At 47.4% G+C, this 23,844-nt stretch overlaps 1 protein-coding gene across 13 annotated transcripts in view; it reads left to right on the top strand.

The window, feature by feature from the left end:
- Positions 1-23,844, top strand: part of TOM1L2 (target of myb1 like 2 membrane trafficking protein) — a 131,944-nt gene that overhangs the window by 50,928 nt on the left and 57,172 nt on the right. For 9 of the 13 annotated variants that reach the window (XM_077968654.1, XM_015118677.3, XM_015118674.3 and 6 more), the window contains 1 exon segment: positions 15,779-15,863. The exons of the other annotated variants lie outside the window; for them this stretch is intronic. In XM_077968654.1, the coding sequence (XP_077824780.1) occupies positions 15,779-15,863 (85 nt within the window). 13 annotated transcript variants of the gene reach the window in all.

Raw genomic sequence — 23,844 nt, 5'->3', positions numbered from 1 at the left:
ACTATATCAGTAGCTATATAATATTCAGTGGAATCAATATATTATATTTAATCATTTTTTTATTTTATATTTGAAAAGTTTTAAGAATTTTATTTTATTTTTGAGGCAGGGTCTCACTCTGTCACTCAGGCTGGAGTGCAGTGGTGTGATCACGGTTTGCTGCAGCCTCAGTCTCCCAGGCTGAAGCAATACTCCCATCTCAGTCTCCCAAATAGCTGGGACTACAGGCATGTGCCACCATGCCTGGCTAATTTTGTATTTTTTGTGGAGGCAAGGTTTATGTTGCTCAGGCTGGTCTCAAACTCCTGGGCTTAAGTGGTCCTCCTGCTTGAGCCTACCAAAGTGCTAGGATTACAGGCTTGAGCCACTGCACTCAGCCAAGGATTTTAAATAATACTACATTGAACACATTCCTAGTAGCTTTTCTCCCATTTTTCAACAGCTTTATTGAGATATAATTTTATTGAGATATAATTCATATGCCATGCAATTCACTCATTTACAATGTACAAGTCAGTGGTTTTTAGTATAGTTATGGAGTTTTTTAAAAAAAACATTATATTTACAGAGTTGTTCAGCCATTACCACAATCAGTTGCAGAACATTTTCATCATTCTGTACCCATTAGCAATCACTCCCCATTTCCTCCAGCCCTTCCAACCCTAGGCAATCACTAATCTATTTTCTGTTTCTATAGATTTGCCTATTCTGGACATTTTATATAAATGGAATCATACAATATGTAGTCATTTCTATCTTTTTTTCCCTTTTTCTTGTGTGTGTGTGTGTGTGTGTGTGTTTTGTTTGTTTGTTTGTTTGTTTGTTTTGAGACAGAGTCTTGCTCTGTTGCCCAGGCTGGAGTACAGTGGCACCATCTTGGCTCACTGCAACCTCTCCTCCTGGGTTCAAGCAATTATCCTGCCTTAGCCTCCCGAGTAGCTGGGATTACAGGTGCACACCATCGTGCCTGGCTAATTTTTGTATTTTTTTAGTAGAGACAGGGTTTCACCATGTTGGCCAGGCTGGTCTCAAACTCCTGACCTCAGGCGATCTGCCTGCCTTGGCCTTCCAAAGTGCTGGGATTACAGGCGTGAACCACTGCACCTGGCCAGCACTGTGGCTTTAATGAGCACAACAGGTATGAGCCTTGGGAAACTTTTGGGAGTCTTTCTCCTGGCTTGGAATTTTGTAATCACTCTTTGAGGCCTTTTTATAGCCTTGCTCCTGGTGATGCCTGTGGTCCCTGGTTGGCCTCACAGGTTAGTTGGTGCCTGGCCAACAGATTGCAGCCTTGTCGTGGTCCTCTCTGCTCACACTCCAGGAGGGAGTTAAGGTGGCCACTTCACTTTTCCACCTGGAGGCTGCACTAAAAGCACTGGAGACAGTCACCCTCCCCTTCTGCTTCCCCGCTGGAATTCCGTCTTTCCTAAGATGCAGTCCACAGAATATACAAGTTAAGAATTGTGGTTCATGTTTATTGCGCCCACTATGTTCCAGGTTCTCTGTTTTGTGTCTTACATCACTAACTTATTTGATCTTACCACACCCTGTGAGGAGGTACAACTGTTTTGCCAGTTTTATGGATGAAATTCAGGGAGCGTGAGAAATGTGTCCCAGGTCAGAGAGAGCCAAGACTGACCCCCAGTCCCCAGATTCAAAGCCATGACCTTGACCAACATGCTGTCCTGTCTCCTTTTTTCACTGAGCAGTTGTGATAACCTGCCCCCTGCTTCCTGCCTGCAGTCTCTCCACTCCAGTACAGCCCCCATGCTGTTACCAGAGCGATCTGTCTCAGACATAAATATTCTTGTCACTCCTGTTGAAAAGCCCCATGTTGCCTCCTGTGGAAAGCCCAGACTCCTTAGAGAAAATGAAAGGACACTCCAGAGCTGGCCTCTTCTCACCGCTCCCCTTCACTGAGGCCCTGGCCCTGGGAGGCCGTTTGCACAGCCTATGATGTTCCTCTCTCTTCAAATTCCTGCTCTTTCATTGTACCAGGCCTGTTTCTTAGCTTTCACAGTCCCCTCTGCTCCCCTGTTCAGCCTCAGGTCTGTGCCCTGTGTCCTGGCTGTCTGTCTGCAGGTCTCTCCTGGGGAGCGCTTTGAGAGTAGGGGCTCCATCTTGCTTCTTTCCATCCCAGTCTGGCAGGGAGAGGCCTCACAGTTAAAGTTTTTAAATTGAGCTGGGAAGTCCCAAGGAGTGGCATTCATATCTCTGGGATGTGTCTCTGTCATGGGGAGTAAGCTCAAAAAAGGGCTTGTGACAGCATGGCACACTGTGAAATTCTCAGGCACACCTCCTCTCTTCTCTGAGAGTGCTGGTGGTGAATGGTGGGCATGAGGGCAAGGGGAACAGCCCCTGAGAGGTGCTCTGGGGAAGAATAAATTGGCAGCAAAGCAGACTGCACGAAGAGGCCGAGAGGAAGACAGGACAGGTGAAGCCCAACCCCCCACACACCTGCCCCCACTTTCCCTTTATCTGCTCTGCTTTAAGCAGACTGTAACCTGAGCACAAGGTCCCAGAGGACCTTTGATCCTCCCAGCCAACCCCAACTGTCTGATATTACTGCACAGTCTGCTAGGCTGGGACAGGCTGGCCACAGCCCCCTCTTCCCCAAGCCTGGCACCATCCTGGGGCCTGGCTGGCTCCTGCAGAGGCCCCTCCTCCCCCATGGCCAATTTCCATCCCAGCCCTAAATTGGCTTCTTCCCCCAGCTACTCTCACACACTGACTCACACGTAAGTTATTCCATTAAGTACAAAGAACGGAATACATCATATACCAGTGGCTCTGCTTCTAGAGAGCACACCCCAAATGCATTTTAAATCTGTGGATCCCCCTCAAGGGAATTCCAGTTAAAAAAGAACTTGGGTCAGCAGCCTCGGGCCTGTGTGGCTAACAAGCTTCTGTTTTCTCTGTTGTTTGGCTGGCCTGAAGGGTTCCTTTGTTTGGGGAGTGGGAGGATGTGGTGCCCTAATGAGGCCAGGGTGTGGAATTGGGGCTCACACAGAGCTGTCCTTTAGAACTGAGCTCTCCAGACAGGAGAATAAGTTGGGGAGTTTGCGAGTTTGTTGGTCTTTAAAGAAAACAGAAGGTTTCAAAACAAGGAAAACAAAATGCAGTGTGGTATTCTGGATCAGATCATGAGCAGAAAAAGGACATTAGTGGAAAAACTGGAGAAATCCAAATAACATCTGGAGTTCAGTTAATAGTACTATATCAATGTTAACTTTTTCGTTTTGGCCTGTGTACAATGGTTATGTAAGATGTGAACTGCCAGGCATGGTGGCTCACGCCTGTAATCCCAGCACTTTGGGAGGCTGAGGCAGGTGGATCACCTCAGGTCAGGAGTTTGAGACCAGCCTGGCCAAACTTGGTGAAACCACCGTCTCTACTAAAAAGACAAAAATTAGCTGGGCGTGGTGGCGGGCGCCTGTAATCCCAGCTACTCAGGAGGCTGAGGCAGGAGAATTGCTTGAACCCAGGAGGCGGAGGTTGCAGTAAGCTGGGGTCGCACCACTGTACTCCAGCCTGGGCGATAGGGTGATACTCCATCTCAAAAAAAAAAAAAGCCGGGCGCAGTGGCTTACTCCTGTAATCCCAACAGTTTGGGAGGCCAAGGCGGGTGGATCATGAGGTCAGGAGTTCAAGACAAGCCGGGCCAACATTGTGAAACCCCGTCTCTACTAAAAATGCAAAAATTAGCCTGTGTGGTAGCAGACGCCTGTAGTCCCAGCTACTTGGGAGACTGAGGCTAGAGAATTGCTTGAACCCGGGAGGCAGAGGTTGTGGTGAGCTGAGATTGCGCCACTGCACTCCAGCCTGGGAAACAGAGCGAGACTCCATCTCAAAAAAAAAAAAAAAAAAAAGTGAACATTAGCGGAAACGGCAAGAAGAGCAAGTGGGAACTCTGTTCTATCTTTGCAACTCTTCAGTAAATCTAAAATTATTCCAAAATAAAAGATATATTAATTTAAAAAAAGAAGAACAAGAGAATAAAGTGACCCAGCATCTAATTTAACTTGACACTTTCACCAGCACTCTTCTTTACACTTCTTAGCCCAGGGTCTTTAGCCTTCATCTAAAAATCAGGAGGGTGGGCTGCATCCAACACTCTGGACCATGTATTGTGGAGGCCAGCGTCTTCTTTGCCCTGTGACCCTCTACCTGAGGATGGATCAGGGTCCAAGGCCAGGCTTACCAGGAAGACCTGGGCCATGTGGTTGGCAGTATTGCTACCTCCTGTCTGCACACTGTGGGGCTAGTCACCCCACTAGGCTTCATTTTCTTCCTATTAGAGAGAGAACTTGCTTGGGGGGGTGGGGGGTAGGATGGTAGGGTTAAATGAGGTAATGTCTGTCAAGAACCTGGCTCAAACCAAATAAGCAGGGGTTTTCATTCTCTCTTCTGTTTCTCCATTTTTTTGGTGAGAGGACTGACAGCCATTTCCTTGAAGACTTGAGACCAGTGGTTCAGTGGTCGCTTTGAGAGCAAGAAACTGCCCATAAGGAGCTTGCAACAACACCGTGGCCCCTCCTCCCTCATGCCCCACTTCCTGGGGTCCAGGAAATGTGGACTTATGGGGAATCTTTTTACTAGATGGTCTCTAAGACCTCTTGGAGTTTTAACATTTGGATTCTTAAGGAAATTGTGGTGTGGCTGCTCCTTTACCCTGCAGATGGGGCGACCCAAGTTTGGGGGCTTCCTTCTGGAAGCTCAGTAACCCAGAAATCCAAAAAGCTAGCGCTCCCAGGATATTGAATCTGATGGGTGTAGCTTGTGGATGACTGTTTACCTGTAGGTGGCAGTGGTGACACGGGAATGGGAGAGGAGGGGGTTGCAAGGGGAGGGCACTGGCAGAGCTCCTTTCAGAAGAGCTGTAGTAAGGATAGAAGTAACAGCAAGGAAAGGTCCTCTGTATTAGAGGCTCTGTCAGGTGTTTTCTGTATTATTTAGTCTCCTCTAACGGCCACTGTGTGAGAGAGTGCTATTATTCCAGCATTTTACAGCAGTCCAAAAGGCTTGGAGAGGTCAGGTTATTGCCTGTAGTCACACAGTAATTGGCGGAACTAGAACTCACCAGAATCTGAGTTCACACTCCCTGTTCCTAGACTCCGTTAGGATGCATATTTCTTCTACTTCTAAGTCTGAAGAGAGAACCGGGGACAGCTGGGAACCCAGCTCTCATCTCACCAGACTGCCCAGTGCCTGTCACCCGGTGGCCTCGAAAGGATTTACAGTCATCATTTTACTTCTAAAGGGCCCTCATTAGCATAAGGTCAGGCCTTCTCGACATGAAGATGTCCTGCCTCCAAGCAGCTTCCAGTTTAGGTTGGGGGCCAAGAAGGTACTTATGACTCATTAAGCCGGTAAGATTTGAAAAAGTTCTCAGAACATTAGAATAGTGTTGAAGGCTCAGTCCTTGTGTGGACTGTACCATCAGGTGCTGGAGCCCATCAGAGGGCCTCTCTTGTGGGCAGCAGCAAAGAAGGCTCTGGAGAGGACGTTGGATGGGAGCTAGATATAGGCAGATAGGCTGGAGAGAAGGCTTTCCAGACTGGAGAAGTCTGAGGTGACTTTCTCAGGGCTTGCAAAGACCTGCGGATCCTGATATGGTTCCTGTTTTTACCCTCTTGCAATTTTTTATGGAATAAGGACTCAAATGGGTCTTCTCTTCAGCTTTGTTTGCTCTCATGGTGTATGGCTGTGTTTTGTAAAAATATATATAGGCGCTGGCCGGGCGCAGTGGCTCAAGCCTGTAATCCCTGCACTTTGGGAGGCCGAGACGGGCGGATCACGAGGTCAGGAGATCGAGACCATCCTGGCTAACAGGGTGAAACCCCGTCTCTACTAAAAATAAAAAAAATTAGCCAGGCGAGGTGGCAGGCACCTGTAGTCCCAGCTACTCAGGAGGCTGAGGCAGGAGAATGGCGTAAACCCGGGAGGCGGAGCTTGCAGTGAGCTGAGATCCGGCCACTGCACTCCAGCCTGGGCGACAGCGCGAGACTCCATCTCAAAAAAAACAAAAACAAAAACAAAAAATATATATATATATATATAGGTGCAACAATGCTACCTTTCACCACTTCTATTCAACATGGTATTGGAAATTGTAGCCAGAGCAGTTAGGGAAGAAAAAGAAATAAAAGGCCTCTAAATGGGAAAGGAAGGAATAACATTATCTCTGTTCCCTGATGACATGACTTTACATGTAGAAAACCTTGACGACAACACACACACACACACACACACACACATACACACACACACAACTCCTAGAGCAAATATCATAAATTTACCAAAGCTGCAGGATACAAAATCAACACTCAAAAATCAGTTGTGTTTCTTTTATACACATTAACAATGAACAATCTGAAAAGAAAATTAAGAGAACAATTCCATTTACACTAGCCTCTAAAAGAATAAAATACCTAGGAATTAACCAAGGCAGCAAAAAAGTGTGCACTGAAAACTATAAAACATTACTGAAGGAAATTAAAGAAGACATAAATATATGGAAAAACATCCTGGCCGGGCGCGGTGGCTCAAGCCTGTAATCCCGGCACTTTGGGAGGCCGAGACGGGCCGATCATGAGGTCAGGAGATCGAGACCATCCTGGCGAACATGGTGAAACCCCGTCTCTACTAAAAATACAAAAAATTAGCCAGGCGAGGTGGCAGGCGCCTGTAGTCCCAGCTACTCGGGAGGCTGAGGCAGGAGAATGGCGTAAACCTGGGAGGCGGAGCTTGCAGTGAGCTGAGATCCGGCCACTGCACTCCAGCCTGGGCGACAGAGCGAGACTCCGTCTCAAAAACAAACAAACAAACAAAAAAAAACCATCCTGTGTTCATAGATGGGAAGATAGTTTTTTTTTAAGGTAGTCTCATTCTGTTGCCCAGGTTGGAGTACAGTGGCACAGTTACGACTCACTGCAGCCTTGACCTCCCGGGCTCAAGTGATTGTCCCACCTTAGCCTCCTGAGTAGATGAAATGACAGGCGCGAGCCACCACTCCTGGCTAATTTTTAAATTTTTTGTAGAGACAGGGTCTCCTTATGTTGCCCAGGCTGTTCATAAACTCCTGAGCTCAAGCAGTCTTCCCACCTTGGCCTCCCAAAGTGAAGGGATTTACAGGCATGAGCTACCACGCCTAGCCTGGGAAGCTGATATTTTTAAGATGACAGTACTACCCAAAGTGATCTACAGATGTAATGAAATCCCAGTTAAAATTGCAGTGAAGCCGGGCATGGTGGCATGCACATGTATTCCCAGCTACTTGGAAGGCTAAGATGGGAGATTTGCTTGAGCCCAGGAGTTTGACTCCAGAATGGGCAACATAGCAAGACCCTGTCTCTGAAAAAAAAAGAAAAAAAAAGGCCAATGGCATTTTTTTCAGAAATAGAAAATGCATCCTAAAATTCACATGAAATCTCAAGGGACCCCAAATAGCCAAACCTTTATTTATTTTAATTTTTTAAATAATAATAATTTTTTTTTGAGATGGAGTCTCGCTCTGTCGCCCAGGCTGGAGTGCAGTGACGTGATTTTGGCTCATTTTGCAACCTCTGCCTCCCAGGTTCAGGTGATTCTCCTGGCTCAGCCTCCTAAGCACCTGGGACAACAGGTGTGCGCCACCACACCCAGCTCTTTTTTTTTTTTTTTTTTTTTTTTTTTTTTAGACAGAGTCTCGCTCTGTCGCCCAGGCTGGAGTACAGTGGTGCGATCTCGGCTCACTGCAACCTCCGCCTGCTGGGTTCAAGCAACTCTCCTGCCTCAGCCTCCCGAGTAGCTGAGACTACAGGTGTGTGCCACTACGCCCAGCTAATTTTTATGTTTTTAGTAGAGATAGGGTTTTACCATGTTGGTTGGCCAGGAAGGTCTCCATCTCTTTACCTCGTGATCCACCCGCTTCAGCCTCCCAAAATGCTGGGATTACAGGTGTGAGCCACTGCACCTGGCTAATTTTTGTATTTTTAGTAGAGACAGGGTTTCACTGTGTTGACCAGACTGGTCTCAAACTCCTGACCTCATGTGATCCCCCGACCTCGGCCTCACCAGGTGTTGGGATTACAGGTGTGAGCCACCGTGCCTGGCCCTAAACAACCTTTAAAAGGAACAAAGTTGGAGGACTCACACTTCCTGATTTCAAAACTTACTTCAAAACTATAATAATCACAACATTGTGGTATTGGAATAAGGAAAGACATATGGACCAATGGAATAAAGTAGAGAACTCAGAAATAAACTCTCCCATACATGGTCAATGATTTTCAACAAGGGTGCCAAAACTATTTAGAGGGGAAAGGACAGTCTTTTCAACAAATGGTGCTTGGAAAACTGAATATCCACATGCAAAAGAATGAAGTTGGACCCTTATCTTATACCATATGCAAAAATAAACTCCAAACAGACCAAAGACCTACACGTAAGAGGGAAGGGAAAACTATAAAAATCTTAAAATAGGCCGGGCGCAGTGGCTCACACCTGTAATCCTTTGGGAGGCCAAAGCGGGCAGATCACGAGGTCAGGAGATCGAGACCATCCTGGCTAACACAGTGAAACTCCGTCTCTACTAAAAATACAAAAAATTAGCCTGGTGTGGTAGCGGGTGCCTGCAGTCTCAGCTACTGAGGAGGCTGAGGCAGGAGAATGGCGTGAACCTGGGAGGCAGAACTTGCAGTGAGCCAAGATCGCGCCACTGCACTCCAACCTGGGTAAGAGAGCAAGACTCCATCTCAAAAAAAAAAAAAATCTTAAAATAAAAGGTGGAAATCATGACATTGGATTTAGCAAAGATTTCTGAAACATGACACCAAAACCACAGGCAACAAAAGAAAAAATAGATAAATGGGACAATCCGAATTTAAAACTTTTATGCATTAAAGGATACTATCAAGAGAGCAAAAAGACAACAATAAAATAGGAGGGATTAATATTCAGAATATGTAAAGAACTCTTACAGCTTAACAACCAAAAGAAAAAGAAAACTACTCAGTTTAAAAATGGGACCAGGCATTGTGCCTCATGCCTGTAATCCTAGCACTTTGGGGGGCCAAGGCAAGAGGATCATTTGAGGCCAGGAGTTCAAGACCAGCCTGGGTAACATAGCGAGACCCCATCTCTACATAAATTTTTTTTAAAAAATTAGCTAGGTGTGGTGGTGCATGCCTGAAGTCCCAGCTACTTGGGAGACTGAGGTGGGAGGATTGCTTGAGACCAGGACTTGGAGATTGCAGTGAGCTATGATGCTGTGATATGGCCACTGCACTCCATTCTAGGTGACAAAGTGAGATCTTGTCTCTTAAAAAAGGGGTTGGGGGGGCAAAAAAAATTGAATAGCTATGTCTCCAAAGAAGATATACCATGGCCAAAAAGCACATGAAAAAATGCTCAACATCAGTAGTCATTAGAGAAATACAAAACAAAACCACAGTGGGATAGCACTTCACACCTGGTAAGCCAGGATCCCATCATTGAATTGGTGGTACCAATATTTGATCCTGGTTCTGTCTCTAAAGACTGGGCATTTGCATGATATAGTCTCACCTGCTAGCAAAGGCTGAGTTTGGATCTGAAGTTAGTATCTTGGAGGAATTCTGAAACTGCCCCATCCTAACTCTCAATTCGTGAAAGGATACCATCACTACTATTTTAATAAAAGTTTCGTATAATCCACGCTTCTGCTCATACTCGGATAATACCATAGAAGACCTCTGTACAGGCTGGAAGTATCCTTGTTTTACTGGATGCAGTTATGGTGAAGTGACACTTGTTTTTTACGTAACATACTAGATAGAACTCACACATCCAAACAAAAGCTATACTTTACAAGCAGTGACAGCACACTCCAAAAATATAGCTGTTGCTCAAAACATTTGTGCAGCAGTCTTCTGTCTGCATTAAAAAGCCTCATTGTTTTATTTACTGCTCTTTTTAAATTTTTTTTTTTTACCTGAAAAAGATATATCCCTAACCTTTTCTCTTTATTCATTACACTTGGCACTCAAAGACTTTTGACCACCCAGGTGCCTCCAAGCCCCTGCTCTGAGACAGCAGCCCCACCTGCAAATAGTAAGAATCTGACTTCAGATGAATGCAATACACAGGCAGAGGACTGGGCAGGGGCTTGGAGGCTCTTGAGATTTGGAGAAATCTAACCAAAGTCAGTCCTCAGATGGCACCAGGCTGGCAGATACCGAAGCAGTATTTGATAATTGTCTACAAGGTGGGGAAAGTGGAGGAGGAGAGGAAGGGATGAGAATGCATGTCAGCAATGGTTAAGAGCCAGATAGGCCCCAGAGATGCCCTACCCCCTCCCTGCCCTTTTCATGCATGTGGAAAAGAGAGTAAAAGTCATAAAGCCAGCAAGGAGCAGACCTGGGCCTATCAGGGAAATCAGAGCCCCCTGAGGGAGGGCAGGCAGGGCTGGGAAGAATGTGGGTGGTGGTAGGCACCATCCGTTTAGTCTAGAGAAGAAAAGACTGAGGGCAGAGGCTCCAGGAAGGTTAAGGGGGAGGACACAATGTAGCCACTGAGACAGCAGTGTCCTCTGTCACCCTATGGCTTATCCAGAGGCAGAATGAGCCCCAGGTGTGCTGGGAGCCTGCAGCGGTGAAATGGTGCCTGCCTCCTGCCCCTGCTCTTCCTGCAGCTGTCTCTGAACACCCCTCCTCTTCAAGGTGTCGACTCCCAGAAGAATGACTCACCACCTGGGTCACACACAGTAGGGGCATGTCTGCAGCCATAAATCCAGCAGCCTCCTCAGGAGACTTACCCTGATGGAAGCAGCTCTGCCTGCAGGCCTGGGCTTGCTGCTCTTTTGAGCCAGGAATGGGAGAGGACAGCTGGCCAGGGGGTAGTCGTCTCTCCCCTTCACAGAACTCAAGCTGTGGCACAGACTCTCATGGAGAAGAAAGTACGGAGATTGCACTTTGGTAGGGCCACAAGGGATACAGTCTTGGGAGGCTTAATAGAGGAAATATTAAATCAATGAAACCTCATTTCCAAGTTCGGTTTAGCAGCAGAATCCATTAACCTTATATTCACCCTCTCCTTTCCTCTTATGATACTGGGGAAGGGTTCAAAGGCATGATAACTTATCCTCAGGGTCAGCGCATTCTATTCAATTACTGGGATGCGAGTTTTCAAGCTGAAAGATATATACTCATTTTGATTATAAAGAACCAACCCAAAAAGAATGCTTCTTTCTTTTCATTTTGCAGAAAATGCCACACAAACACAACCATGGGTATTTAGCTCTACTGAAACAGATGAGGGAAGTAAGGCTGACAGAGGAGCTCAAATCAGTTCTGATTTTTCTCTTCATAAAATAATTTCCAGCTAATCAAGAGCAAAGTTGGATCTGATTGCCTCTGGAACTAAGGCCACTCAATGTGGGCTCCCTCACTCAGTCCTGTCCCCAGGCCAGAGGAAAGCAAAGTTCAGTCTCATTTATTTTGTCACCTAAATCGTCAAAACCTAAAATAAAACCTGGTGCAACAGCAGAAACAGAGTGCTCTAGGGAGCAGTGGGGCAAGTCGTTCCCACCAGCCAGCCCTCTGGACGGATAATTGTGAAGTGCTGACCTCTCTGGTGATATGCTAATGGCCAAGGACTGGGCTGGGAAAGAGGCTGGGTAGGGCGGGCCAGGCTGGGCTGGACTGGACAGGGCAGGGCAGGCCTGAGCTCGGGTAATCAGATACGGCTCCCATTAAATCTTCAGTGCGAGAGCAGCATAGCATCCTGATGCCGTTGCCATGGCATTTTCTCTCGCCTGGGGTAGGACCCAGGCCAGGATGCCCTGAAGCCTTGACGCTGACAGCAGTGATAGTGCTGGCTCTGAGCATGGTTTTTCTGCCCACCCACCCTCGCATGCTCTCTGAAACCCAAGGCAGCCCTGTTTGGAGGAGCCTCGCAATCCAGCGGCTTGGCTTTTTGGCTGCCGCTTTCTGCACTTTGATGTTAAATATAGTGACTTCAGAAGCTGCCAACACCAGAAGGCAAAAGAGGACTGGTTTTAGCATTTTGCATTCAGCAACATCCTTTCGGTGAGAGTGGAGGAGAAAACAGCCAAATGATCTACCTCCCCAACCATCAAGAGTGTTGGGGGCTGGGCACAGTGGCTCGTGCCTGTAATCCCAGCACTTTGGGAGACTGAGGCTGGTGGATCACCTGAGGTCAGGAGTTCGAGACCAGTCTGGCCAACATGCCGAAACCCATCTCTACTAAAAATACAAAAATTAGTGAAGCATGGTGGCACATGCCTGTAATCCCAGCTACTGAGGAGGCTGAGACAGGAGAATTGCTTGAACCCAGGAGGCAAATGTTGCAGTGAGCCGAGATCATGCCACTGCACTCCAGCCTGCGCAATGGAGCGAGACTCTGTCTCAAATAATAATAATAGTCATCATCATCATCATCATCATCCCTGAATCCCACCCCATACCATTCAAAGTAGAACCTCTGGGTCATGAGGCTCAGGTATTGGTGTGCTCTAGAAGCTCCCCAGGTGGTTCTCATGTGCAGCCAGGGCTGAAATCCACAGCGTAGAGGAAGGGATGCGAATGCGGTCATTCATCTGATGTAAATGCATTGCACTGCTGCCAAGTGCTGGGCACTTGGACCCAGTGGAAGGCAAGACAGACCTAGTCCCTGCCCTCCCGGAGCTCACAGCCCAGAGGGGTAAGGGAGTCAAGTGACCCTGGCTCTGGTCCTGGCTCTACCACTGAGGATCCTGAGCTCCGGGACCTTTCCCTTTGCTTCTGCAGGCCCCAGGTTTCCTGTCAAAGGAGACTGCAGACCCAAATAATCTCTGATCCCCACCCTGCTACTCCCTTACGTAACAGTCCATTGACCTGTGTGTAATTTTTCTGTCTTTTTTGGTGGTGGTTTTAAAAATATATGTAACATTAAATTTATCATTTTAACCATTAAACAAAAAGTATTTTAAGAGACAGAGTCTTACTCTGTCACCCAGGCTGGAATGCAGTGGCTCAGTCATATCTCACTGCAGCCTCAAACTCCTGGACTTAAGCAATCTTCCTGCCTCAGCCTCATTAGTAGTTAGGACCACAGGTACAAGCCAGTATACCCAGCTAATTTTTAAATTTTTTGTAGAAACAATGTCTTGCTGTGTTGCCCAGGCTGTTCTCAAACCCTGGATTCAAGTAACCCTCCTGCCTCAGCCTCCCAAAGTTCTGAGATTACAGGTGTGAGCCATCTTGACTGGCCCATTTTAACCATTTTAAAGTGTACAGTTCAGTGGCATTAGGTATGTTCACATTGTGTGCAACCATCCACACCCATGTCCAGAACTCTTTCATTTTCCCCAAACTGAAATTCTGTGTTCATTAAATAATAACTCCCCATTCCCCCGCACCCCCCAACAGCCTCTGGCAACCACCATTCTGCTTTCTGTCTTTAAATCTGACTATTTTAGGTACCTGATGTAAGTGGAATCATCTCGTGTTTGTCTTGGTGAATGGCTTATTTCACTTAGCACAAGGCCTTCAAGGTTCAGCCATATTGTGCATGCAATAGGATTTCCTTCCTTTTTTATGGCTGAATAATATTCCATTTTATGTATATCCATTTGGGTTATCCATTCATTAGTTGATGGACACAGGCTGTTTACAAATCTTTTGACTGTTGTGACTATTGCTGCTATGAACATGACTCTGCAAATATCTCCTCAAGGCCCTGCTTTCAGTTCTTTTGGGTATATACTCAGAAGTGAAATTGCTAGATCATAGGGTAATTCTGTGTTTTGTTTGTTTGTTTGTTTTGTTTTTGAGATGGAGTCTCGCTCTGTCGCCCAGGCTGGAGTGCAGTGGTGCGATCTCGGCTCACTGCAAGCTCCGCCTCCCAGGTTCATGCCATTCTCCTGCCTCAGCCTCCTGAGTAGCTGGGACTACAGGTGCCTGCCACCAAACCCGGCTAACTTTTTATACTTTTTTTAGTAGAGACTAGGTTTCACCATGTTAGCCAGGATGGTCTCGATCTTCTGACCTGGTGATCCATCCGTCTCGGTCTCCCAAAGTGCTGGGATTACAGGCATGAGCCACTGCGCCTTGCCGGGTAATTCTATGTTTTAACTACCATCCTGTTTTCCATAGCAGCTGTACCATTTTACATTCCCATCAAAAGCGTAAAAGGGTTCCAATTTGTCTATATCCTTGCCAACACTTGTTATTTTCTACTTTTTTGATAGGAGCCATCCTAATGTGTGTGAGGTGATGTTTCATTGTGGTTTTGACTTGCACTTCCCTAATGCTTAGTGATGTTGAACCTCTTTTCATATACCTGTTAGCCATTGGTATATCTTCTTTGGAGAAATATCATTCAAGTCCTTTCCCATTTTGTAATTGCATAGTTTGGGGTTTTTTGTTGTTAAGTTATAGGAGTTACTTACATCTTCTGGATATTAACCCCTTATCATATATATAATTTTGCAAATATTTTCTTCCTCTGCAGGTTGCCTTTTCACTCTGTTGTGTCCTTTGATGCCTAGAAGTTTTTATTTTGATGTAGTTCAAAATGTTTCTTTTGTTGCCTCTGCTTTTGGTGTCATATCCGTGAGATGATTGCCGAATCTAGTGTCACGAAGCTTTTTCACTATGTTTTCTTTTAGGCGTTTTTTAGTTTGAGCTCTTACATTTATGTCTTTGATCCATTTGGAGTAAATTTTTGTATATGTTATAAGATAAAGGGTCCAAGTTCATTCTTTTGCATGTGGCAATCCAATTTTCACAGCACCATTTGTTGAAAATACTGTCCTTTCCTCACTGAATGGTCAGAAAGTCATTTTGTGGATGAGAGAAAATAATGTACATGAAGCACCTAACACCATGCCTACAGTGGCTTAATAACTGATGGTCCTTTCTTTCTCCCCCTTATCTGAAGTGTAGTTTTTTACTACAGCAGTTGATTTTTAATAATCCCAATAGCAAATACCTGTATAGCACTGTGTGCCAGGCTCTGTTCTAAGTGTTTCATGTATATCAACCCATTTAATTTTCATAACACATATCAGGTAAGTACTGTTGTTTTCACTAGCTTTGGCACCTAGAAGTTAAGTAACTTACCCAAGACCACACAACTAGTAAGCAGTAGAGCCTGTATTTGAACCTAGTTTGGTAGGTAGTTTGGCTCCAGACTCTGTGGGTTCATAAACCTAATATCCTCATGTTTGGGGTGATTTTTGATGGCTTAGGCCTGTCATAAGCTTTTCAGTCTAGAGTTTGGTGAATGAAGAACCTAGTTATAAACTCCAGCCTTGGCCGGGCGCGGTGGCTCAAGCCTGTAATCCCAGCACTTTGGGAGGCCGAGACGGGTGGATCACGAGGTCAGGAGATCGAGACCATCCTGGCTAACACGGTGAAACCCCGTCTCTACTAAAAAAATACAAAAAAAAAACTAGCCGGGTGAGGTGGCGGGCGCCTGTAGTCCCAGCTACTCGGGAGGCTGAGGCAGGAGAATGGCGTAAACCCGGGAGGCGGAGCTTGCAGTGAGCTGAGATCGCGCCACTGCACTCCAGCCTGGGTGACAGAGCCAGACTCCGTCTCAAAAAAAAAAAAAAAAATAAATAAATAAACTCCAGCCTTCAGGCCAGGACCTTTCCCGGGTGTTCTCTTGTGATAATAGCACCCCTAGAATGGCTCTGTTGGCTCAGCCCATCTGCTTGGGATGAGAATGTGGTGGTTCTGGTCTCTTCCCATTTCCTGCCGAGACCCACTTATTCCAGGAGAAATGTAAACCCATTTTCTCTCTGATTTCACAGAAAAGGCAACAGATGGCTCCCTGCAAAGTGAGGATTGGACATTGAATATGGAGATCTGTGACATCATCAATGAGACGGAGGAAGGGTACGTGTGCCCCCCTCTCCTGGGAAGCCTCTCTCAGCTTTTAGGGGCCACTCAAAGCTTGTCAGGGCCTGAGGGTGGCAGATTTTATTTTTTGTTTTGTGTTTTAGTCTGTTTGGTTTGGCATTGAATAAGCTGACACTCTGAATTATCTGTCCTTTTTGTCTTCATCCCTCCCCCACTTGCCCAGTGGCAGTGCTGGAGGTAGAACAGAGACACCTCTTTTAATCACCTGCTTTTAATCACAAGTAGAAATGAAGCTGCTTGATTACTTGGTTCCCAGTGGCCATTAGTCTCTGCAGCCCAAGTGTCACCTCTTCCCTCCCCTCCTTCCTGGCCTCTGCCTCTCCTTCACAGCCTATCTCTGCCCTGGTTTGCCGGGAGTCAGAGAGCACCACAGTGTCCATGGAGGGAGGTCCAGGGCATGGAGCGGACACAGCCGGGAGTGGGAAAGCGGCATGAGTGGACTTAGGCCACGTTGCCCCTCCTGCATTCCTGCACTGCTGGATCCATTCCCGTTGTTATTTCCTGTATCCTCTTCTTTTGTTTTATAGCTGCACTCGATTTGTACTTCCTCCAAATTGGTCTGTATTTAGCCCTCTGTCCATACAACTAACGCTTACTTTACTATAGCCATGCCCTCTTAAACCATTTTCAGAGTGGCAAGGAGAGCAGTTGGGACTCAGGCATCCCTGGGCTGGCATCGCAGCACTGTCACTCTAGCCTTGCCATGTGTGAACTGGGGACCAGCCTCTCAAGCTTGGTCCTGTTTTCATGCAGCAAATATTTCTCAAATGACTACCTTGTGCCAGGCCTATTGTAAATACTGAGGACACAGCAGTGAACAAGATAGATTCCTTCCCCTTGGGGAGCTACCATTCTAGAGTAGTAGGGAGGCAGGCCATAAACAAGATAATTAAACATATAACCTGGTCAGATGAGGACAAGACTGTGGAAGGGAGATGGGGAGAGAGGAGGCTAGGAATTAGCAATTTTAAATAGAGTGATCCAGAAAAGTCTTGGCTGGGTTGGGTGGCTCACATCTGTAATCCTAGCACTTTGGGAGGCCAAGGTGGGCTAGTCGCTTGAGCCTAGGAATTCGAGACCAGCCTGGGGAACACGGTTGAATCTTGTATTTACAAAAAATACAAAAGTTAGCCAGGCCTGGTGGTGCATACCTGTAGTCCCAGCTACTTGGGAGGCTGAGATGGGAGGATCACTTGAGCCCAGGAGGTCGAGGCTGCAGTGAGCCATGAGCATGCCACTGCACTCCAGTTTTGGTGACAGAGAAAAACCCTGTCTCAAAAAGAAAAGACAAAACAACAGAAAAGTCTCATTTAGAAGGTGATATTGAACAAAGACTTAAAGGAGATGAGGGTGTAGGGGGTGAGGATTATACAAGGGAAGAACTGTCAAGGTTCGTGGAACAGCAAACCCAGAAGTCCTGGGACGGGGGGGTGTCTGATGTGTTTGAGAAATAGCAAGGTGGCTAATGGGCCCGGAGTGGAGTGGTCAAAGAAGAGGGTACCTGGAGAAGAAGTTAGTGACATATTGGGGATCCAGATAATGCAGGGCCATGTAGAACCAGAGCGACTCTGGCTTCAACCTTTTTGGAGATTCAAGCAGAGGAGGGGTATGGTCCCAGTCTTGTTGGAAAGAGGACAATCTGTTTGTTCAGAGTGGTCTGGCTGGGGGCAGGCCAAGGACAGATGCAGAAAACCCAGCGACGGCCTGGCATAGTGGCATGCACCTGTAATCCCAGCACTGCACGAGGCTGAGGCAGGAAGATTGCTTACACCTAGGAGTTCAAAGCTGTGATGAACTAGGATGGTGTCACTGCATTCTAGTCTGGGGGACAGAGTAAGACTCTGTCTCTAAAAAGAAAAAGAAAAGAAGAAAGAAAACCCAGTGAGGAGGTTATCACAGTAATACTGGTGTGAGATGATGGTTAGAAGTAATGGGATTCTGAATGTGTTAGAAGGTAGAACCAATGAAATTGGCAGACATGGGAAAGGAATGAAGAGTCAAGGGAAATTGCAAGGTTCAGGGCCTGAACAGCCATGGGATGGAGCTGCTGTTTCCTGAGGTGGAACAGGCTGGGGAGCAGAGATCAGGAGTAGATCTGTGCTGCCAGCCGAGCTCCTGGAAGATGTGACAGGGAACCGCACGGGGGACTCGAGTTGGGGGCAGTGGCCTGCACTGGATGAAAACGTGGGAGTCTTTGGTGAAAGGTGGCATATTTTCACCAGCTAAATATAGGTGATCAACTTGGTACCTGGCACACAGATGTGACTCACAAATAGTTGTTAGGGACTACACATCTCTAATGCCATCATCACCGGGCTCAGAGTGGCTACCTTCCTCACGTCCTCCTCACACACCACTCATTCACTTGTTTGTCCAGTCATCCGGCCATGTTTACTGACCCCCAGCGGCGGAGGTATAGCAGCTGCAGGATGCCAAGGTGAATGTTCCAGCCTGCCCTTGAAGGCTCACCTGGAGGGACTGGGAAGGGCTGTGGCCAAGGCCTGTCCCTGATACCATGGTCCCAGAGGGAAAGGTGGGTACAAATGCCTCGTGGAGGGACTGTCTTCCAGGATGGCAGGAGAAATGTGTCCTGTAGCCAAGGGTGATGTCAAAAGGGCCAGTGTGTCAAGGGATACAAGTGGTCTAGGGTAGACAGGGTGATGTTGGGGGAGCAGGAGGGTCTGGAATCCAGCTGGAAAGGTAGTCAGGGTCAGGTGCCGCATTCTCTGGTGTCTGCGCTTTACCCTAGAGGTGGACCTCTGCTTCGGCCCCTTCCCTCCTGTCCCTTCCTGCTGCTGAACCAGCAAGTTGATCCCTTGCTAACAAGCCTTCAGAGCCTTCACAGACACTTAGGGTAAAAACCCTAACCAATACCCTCCTGAGGAGCCCCAGACCCCTCGGCAGCTCCGCTTTGAGCTCTTCAACCCTGCTGATCTTTCAGCTCCTTGAATTTTCCACATTCCTGGGCGCAGCTTGAAATTCTCTACAGATTTGAGCAATATACAAATAGGTTGGCAACTCTTATCTTCCAGTGAATTGCTCAAATATCTCTATGGATTGAGGGCAGGAAGCCCAGGAAGCCCAGGAGCTTCCTCATTCTGAAGGGGCCATGCCTTCTTTTTCAAATCCTCAGTTCCCAGAAGGTTGGTCACACACATCTTCCTCTTCAAGTGGCTAAATCTCCTGTTGCTACCTTTTTGACTGAGAGCACCTCAGTGATTCCTGAGAATGTTTTCTCCTTGCTTCTGCTGTGAGGTGTTCCAAAATCTCTTCCTAGCCAGGTGCAGTGGCTCATGCCTGTAGTCCCAGCTATTCAGGAGGTTGAGGCGGGAGGATTGCTTGAGCCCAGATGTTTGAGACCAGCCTAGGAAATGTGGTGAGACCCCATATCTTAAAAAAAAAAAATCTCTTCCTGAGTGGAAGAAACTCCCACAAGTTGGACTGACAGTAGGGCGCCCCACCCACCCCTTTGCGCCCTCCCTGAAGGGCCTCTGACCTGCCGTCCCTTCTGTTCTCGTCATCTCTCTCACTAAGTAGAGCCCGTCATTCACTGGATCTCTCAGTTTGAATCTCATTTCCCTAACCCCCTTCCCTCCTGATTTGGACAAGTCCTCTGTTATATGATTTCATAACCTGTGTTGTACTGATGCTCATCACAGTTTAAACTTATAGATCTGTGGGACGGTTGTTAGTGTCTGTCTTGCCCTGCAACCCCCACAAGGCTGTGAGCTCCATGAAGACAGGATTTCCATCTGTTTTACTCACCATTTTGTCCCTAGCACCTAGCACAATGCATTTGATTAGCTGTTAATAAATATTTGTTAAATAAGTGAATAAATGAATGAAGTCTCTAAGGCACTCACAGTCTGATGAGGAATGCAGGCATATAAACATAAGCATAACACAGCATAACAAGTGCTGGGTGGGGGGCAGGGAGAGAGAGAAAAGCTATGTATAGCTACGGACACTAGTGCAGTGGCAATGATCAGCCTTGGGACTTTTGGCAGCAAAGCCTTCTTGGAGGAAGTGACACCAGACTGGAGTCTTACAGAGTGCCAGGGTATCAGCCAGATGAGGCAGGTGGATAAAGGGGAGGAAGGTGGACACCCCAGCCTGGAGCAGTCCTAGGTCACCACTCGCTTATTGTGCGATCCTGTGTGAGTTACTTCATCTCCCTGTGTCTGTGTCCCATTTCCTCATTTATAAAATGGGGTTGCCAATAATACCTATCTCATAGGGTTGTTATGAGAATTAAAGGACTAAATATACATGAAGTATCTGGCTACATAACTGTATCTTCATATCCATACTATATATATGGATTTACTATTTCCCTTTAAAGATTTCCATTGCCCTTGACTTTTGTCATCACTTTCATTTGGGTGTCAGTTATCTGCCCAGTCTTGGTGAGGCTCTCTGTGGATTCACTGCCCTTACCCTCTCTGCCATCTCTGAGCACTTGCCATGTGCCAGGCCCTGTGTCCACCCTGCAGTGCCTCATCACAAGCAGCGCCCCCTACCCCCAACAGTTCTATATGGTAGTGACAGCCTGTTTCAGTGTTAAGGAAACTGAGGCTGAGTAGTTTGGTCACTTGCCAAAGGCCTTGCAGCACAACTGGGAAGGGCACATGCAGGATGCAAGCACAGGGTCACCTGGCTACAGCCACTGAAGTGCTGCCTGTACTTCTTGTATTTATACAATGCTTTACCAATGGGAGGCTGTGGTCCTGGTGGGTGCAGATTGGTAAACTGCCCCAAAGGCCTCTCCCTGGGCTTTCCCTAATGTCCAGAGCTGAAGTCACCATCGGCCTAAGGAATGCTGATGCCTAAGGCCTTGTATGACAGTCCTTCAGGCATTAACCAGGAGTGGCTGACTGAATAACCTACCTAGGACTCTTTTTATTTATTTATTTTTGAGATGGAGTTTTGCTCTTGTTGCCCAGGCTGGAGTGCAATGGTGCGATCTCAGCTCACCACAGCCACTGCCTCCCAGACTTAAGCAATTCTCCTGCCTCAGCCTCCTGAGTAGCTGGGATTACAGGTATGCACCACCACGCCCGGCTAATTTTGTATTTTTAGTAGAGACAGGGTTTCACCATGTTGGCCAGGCTGGTCTTGAACTCCTGACCTCAGGTAATCCGCCTGCCTTGGCCTCCCAAAGTGCTGGGATTACAGGCGTGAGCCGCAGCACCCAGCTGGGACTGTTTTAGACTCTGTTTTCCAGGCCTCACCCCAGATCTACCCAATGAAGGCACAGCTTGTGGATTTGGGAATTGCACTCCAGGTGACTCGGATGTGCAGCTCTCATGAGGACCCCCTGACCTGGGTCGTTTTCATGGCCATCTCTGGACCCTCCTCAGCTCATAGAATCTTTGTCTGTGTTCTACCTTCTAAGCTGGAGAGGGCACAGAGGAGAAACTGAAGACATACAATAGAGCAAGATAATAATGGGGAGGGGGTGTTTCGGGTGATGGCAGAGGGGTAGCCGTGTCCTCCTTGGGGGTGATGAGGAGAAGGCTTTTCCAGAGAGTAGTACTGAAGCTGAAGGACAATATAAAGGCTGTGGCTGGAGGGATGACGGGAGGCTTGTTTGGGTATCAGGGAAGAGTTCTTGTAAGTCCAGGGTCCAGGGAGACTTTGAGGAGCCTGATCATGGCCCAGAGGCCAGATCACAAGGCTGTGAGCACTGCATGAGGAGCCTGACCTTTCCCCGGAAAGCTGCTAGGGCTTGGTGCCTTCTCAACACAGGCCACTGATTCTTCCTGATCCTTTCTTTCTGCTCCCTCTTGGCTCTTGACACACGCTTCTGTCTCTTCTCCTGGTTTCCAACTCCACACTATCTAATCTGCTGCAGCTTCTTGAAACTTTGTGATTCCTTTGACATGACTTTGATCCTCTTCTCTGAAGCTTCTCCCCCGGGGAGAGAGATAAATACTTGCTTTTGTGCTCACCCATCACGCTCAGCCAGTACTTCCCACAGCCTGTGGATGAATTTTCATTTTAAACCTCATCCAGGAACCTGCTGACTGTCTGATTTCCCACCCTGGCCCCCACACCAGGAGAGCCCTGAGTGTGCTGGTCCTCGGCCAGCCAGAAGTGATTGCAGCCCTGAGGCGCTCTTCCTATTTTCCTGTTCCATGGAAGTTCAAGAGGACAGAAGAGAGATAGGACTGAGGGTTGTGGCAGCTGTGGGTCAGGGACAGCGGTGGTTTGGCAGAGCCTTGGAGAGAGGATATCAGTCCATGCTCTTGGCCAGTAGCCACGGAATTTCAGCTCTCAGGCCACAAACAGCCCTCAAAGCAGAGAGCCGGTTAAGTCCCGTATTTGCAGAAATCAGCATCCCCTTTTGGAAATGGCAGCCAGACTACAGACATAGTTGGCCTTGGGCCCAGTACCCGTGGAGCCTTGTGTCTGTCTCATCAGCCCTTTGACCCAGGGGCCACGAATTCCTGCAGGGCAGCCATATGTCAAGCTGGGAATGGGAAACAGGTGATTCAGGATGTTTTAAAATTTTCTTTCAGAAGCCTTGCTCCTTTCACTTTCTTTCTTTTTTTTTTTTCTTTTTGAGATGGAGTCTCACTCTGTCACCCAGGCTGGAGTGCAGTGGCATGATCTTGGCTCACTGCTACCTCCACCTCTCAGGTTCAAGTGATTCTCTTGCCTCTGCCTCCAAAATAGCTGGGACTACAGGCACACACCACCATGCCCAGCTAATTTTTTTGTATTTTTAGTAGAGACAGGGTTTCACCATGTTGGCCAGGCTGGTCTTGAACTACTGACCTCAAGTGATCTACCCACCTCGGCCTCCCAAAGTGCTGGGATTACAGGAATGAGCCACAGCGCTGGGCACACTTTCTCTTTTTTATTTTTCTGGAGATGGAGTTTTGCTCTTATCACCAGGCTGGTGTACAATGGTGTGATCTCAGCTCACTGCAGCCTCTGTCTCCCAGGTTCAAGTGATTCTCCTGCCTCAGCCTCCCAAGTAGCTGGGATTACAGGCAGCTGCCACCACACCCAGCTAATTTTTGTATTTTTTAGTAGAGGCAGAGTTTCACCATGTTGGCCAGGCTGGTCTCGAACTCCTGTCCTCAGGCGATCCACCTGCGTTGGCCTCCCAAAATGCTGGGATTATAGGCGTGAGCCACTGCGCCTGGCCCAGTTTCTCTTAAATTAAGCTGATTAGCAGAACGTCAACCCTTTCCCCTCCTCGACTTCCTCATACACATTTGAAGGGGCCTTTTCATTTGGTAAATAGAGTATAAATGTTTTAAAACTGTAGGAATAGGAGATCCCTGACTTACAAACATTCAAGCTGGGAAAGACCAGTATATTGACACATAGATTAGTGGAAGGCTGGAACCCACGTGTGATAGCAAAGGGCTGGCCCACAGCCAGACTAGGGGCTCCTCAGAGCATAGGGTAATGGGTCTGCACAGGGGCTTTGTGCCAGGGGCAGCTCCTAGGCCCACAGCTTTGTTGAATCCTGAGTTAGAATAAATTAAATTACATGTTAGACACAAGACCTACATGTAATACGTGTACTTAGAGGGCTGGCTGGGAATCCTAACTCTAAGGTATAACAGTAATTAAGGAAGAACTCACTCCAACTTCCAAACAACTCCACTCCAACTTTTGGACATGGCCCATTTGTAAACTGAGTACTGTCTATAATTCTACAACATTTTCTCTGGGAATCCACCTCAGATCTGTCACCTAAAAACACAAAACTTGTTGGGTGTTTTTTTTGTTTTGTTTTGTTTTTTTTGAGACGGGGTCTTGCTTTGTCACCCAGGCTAGAGTGCAGTGGCCGGATCTCAGCTCACTGCAAGCTCCGCCTCCCAGGTTCATGCCATTCTCCTGCCTCAGCCTCCCACGTAGCTGGGACTACAGGCACCTGCCACCTCACCCGGCTAGTTTTTTGTATGTTTTAGTAGAGACGGCGTTTCACCGTGTTAGC

This window comes from Macaca mulatta, chromosome 16, assembly GCF_049350105.2.
Source record: "Macaca mulatta isolate MMU2019108-1 chromosome 16, T2T-MMU8v2.0, whole genome shotgun sequence".
Classification (NCBI taxonomy): domain Eukaryota; kingdom Metazoa; phylum Chordata; class Mammalia; order Primates; family Cercopithecidae; genus Macaca; species Macaca mulatta.
The sequence above is the reverse complement of the archived record's forward strand: the minus strand, read 5'-3'. Positions and strand labels throughout refer to the sequence as shown.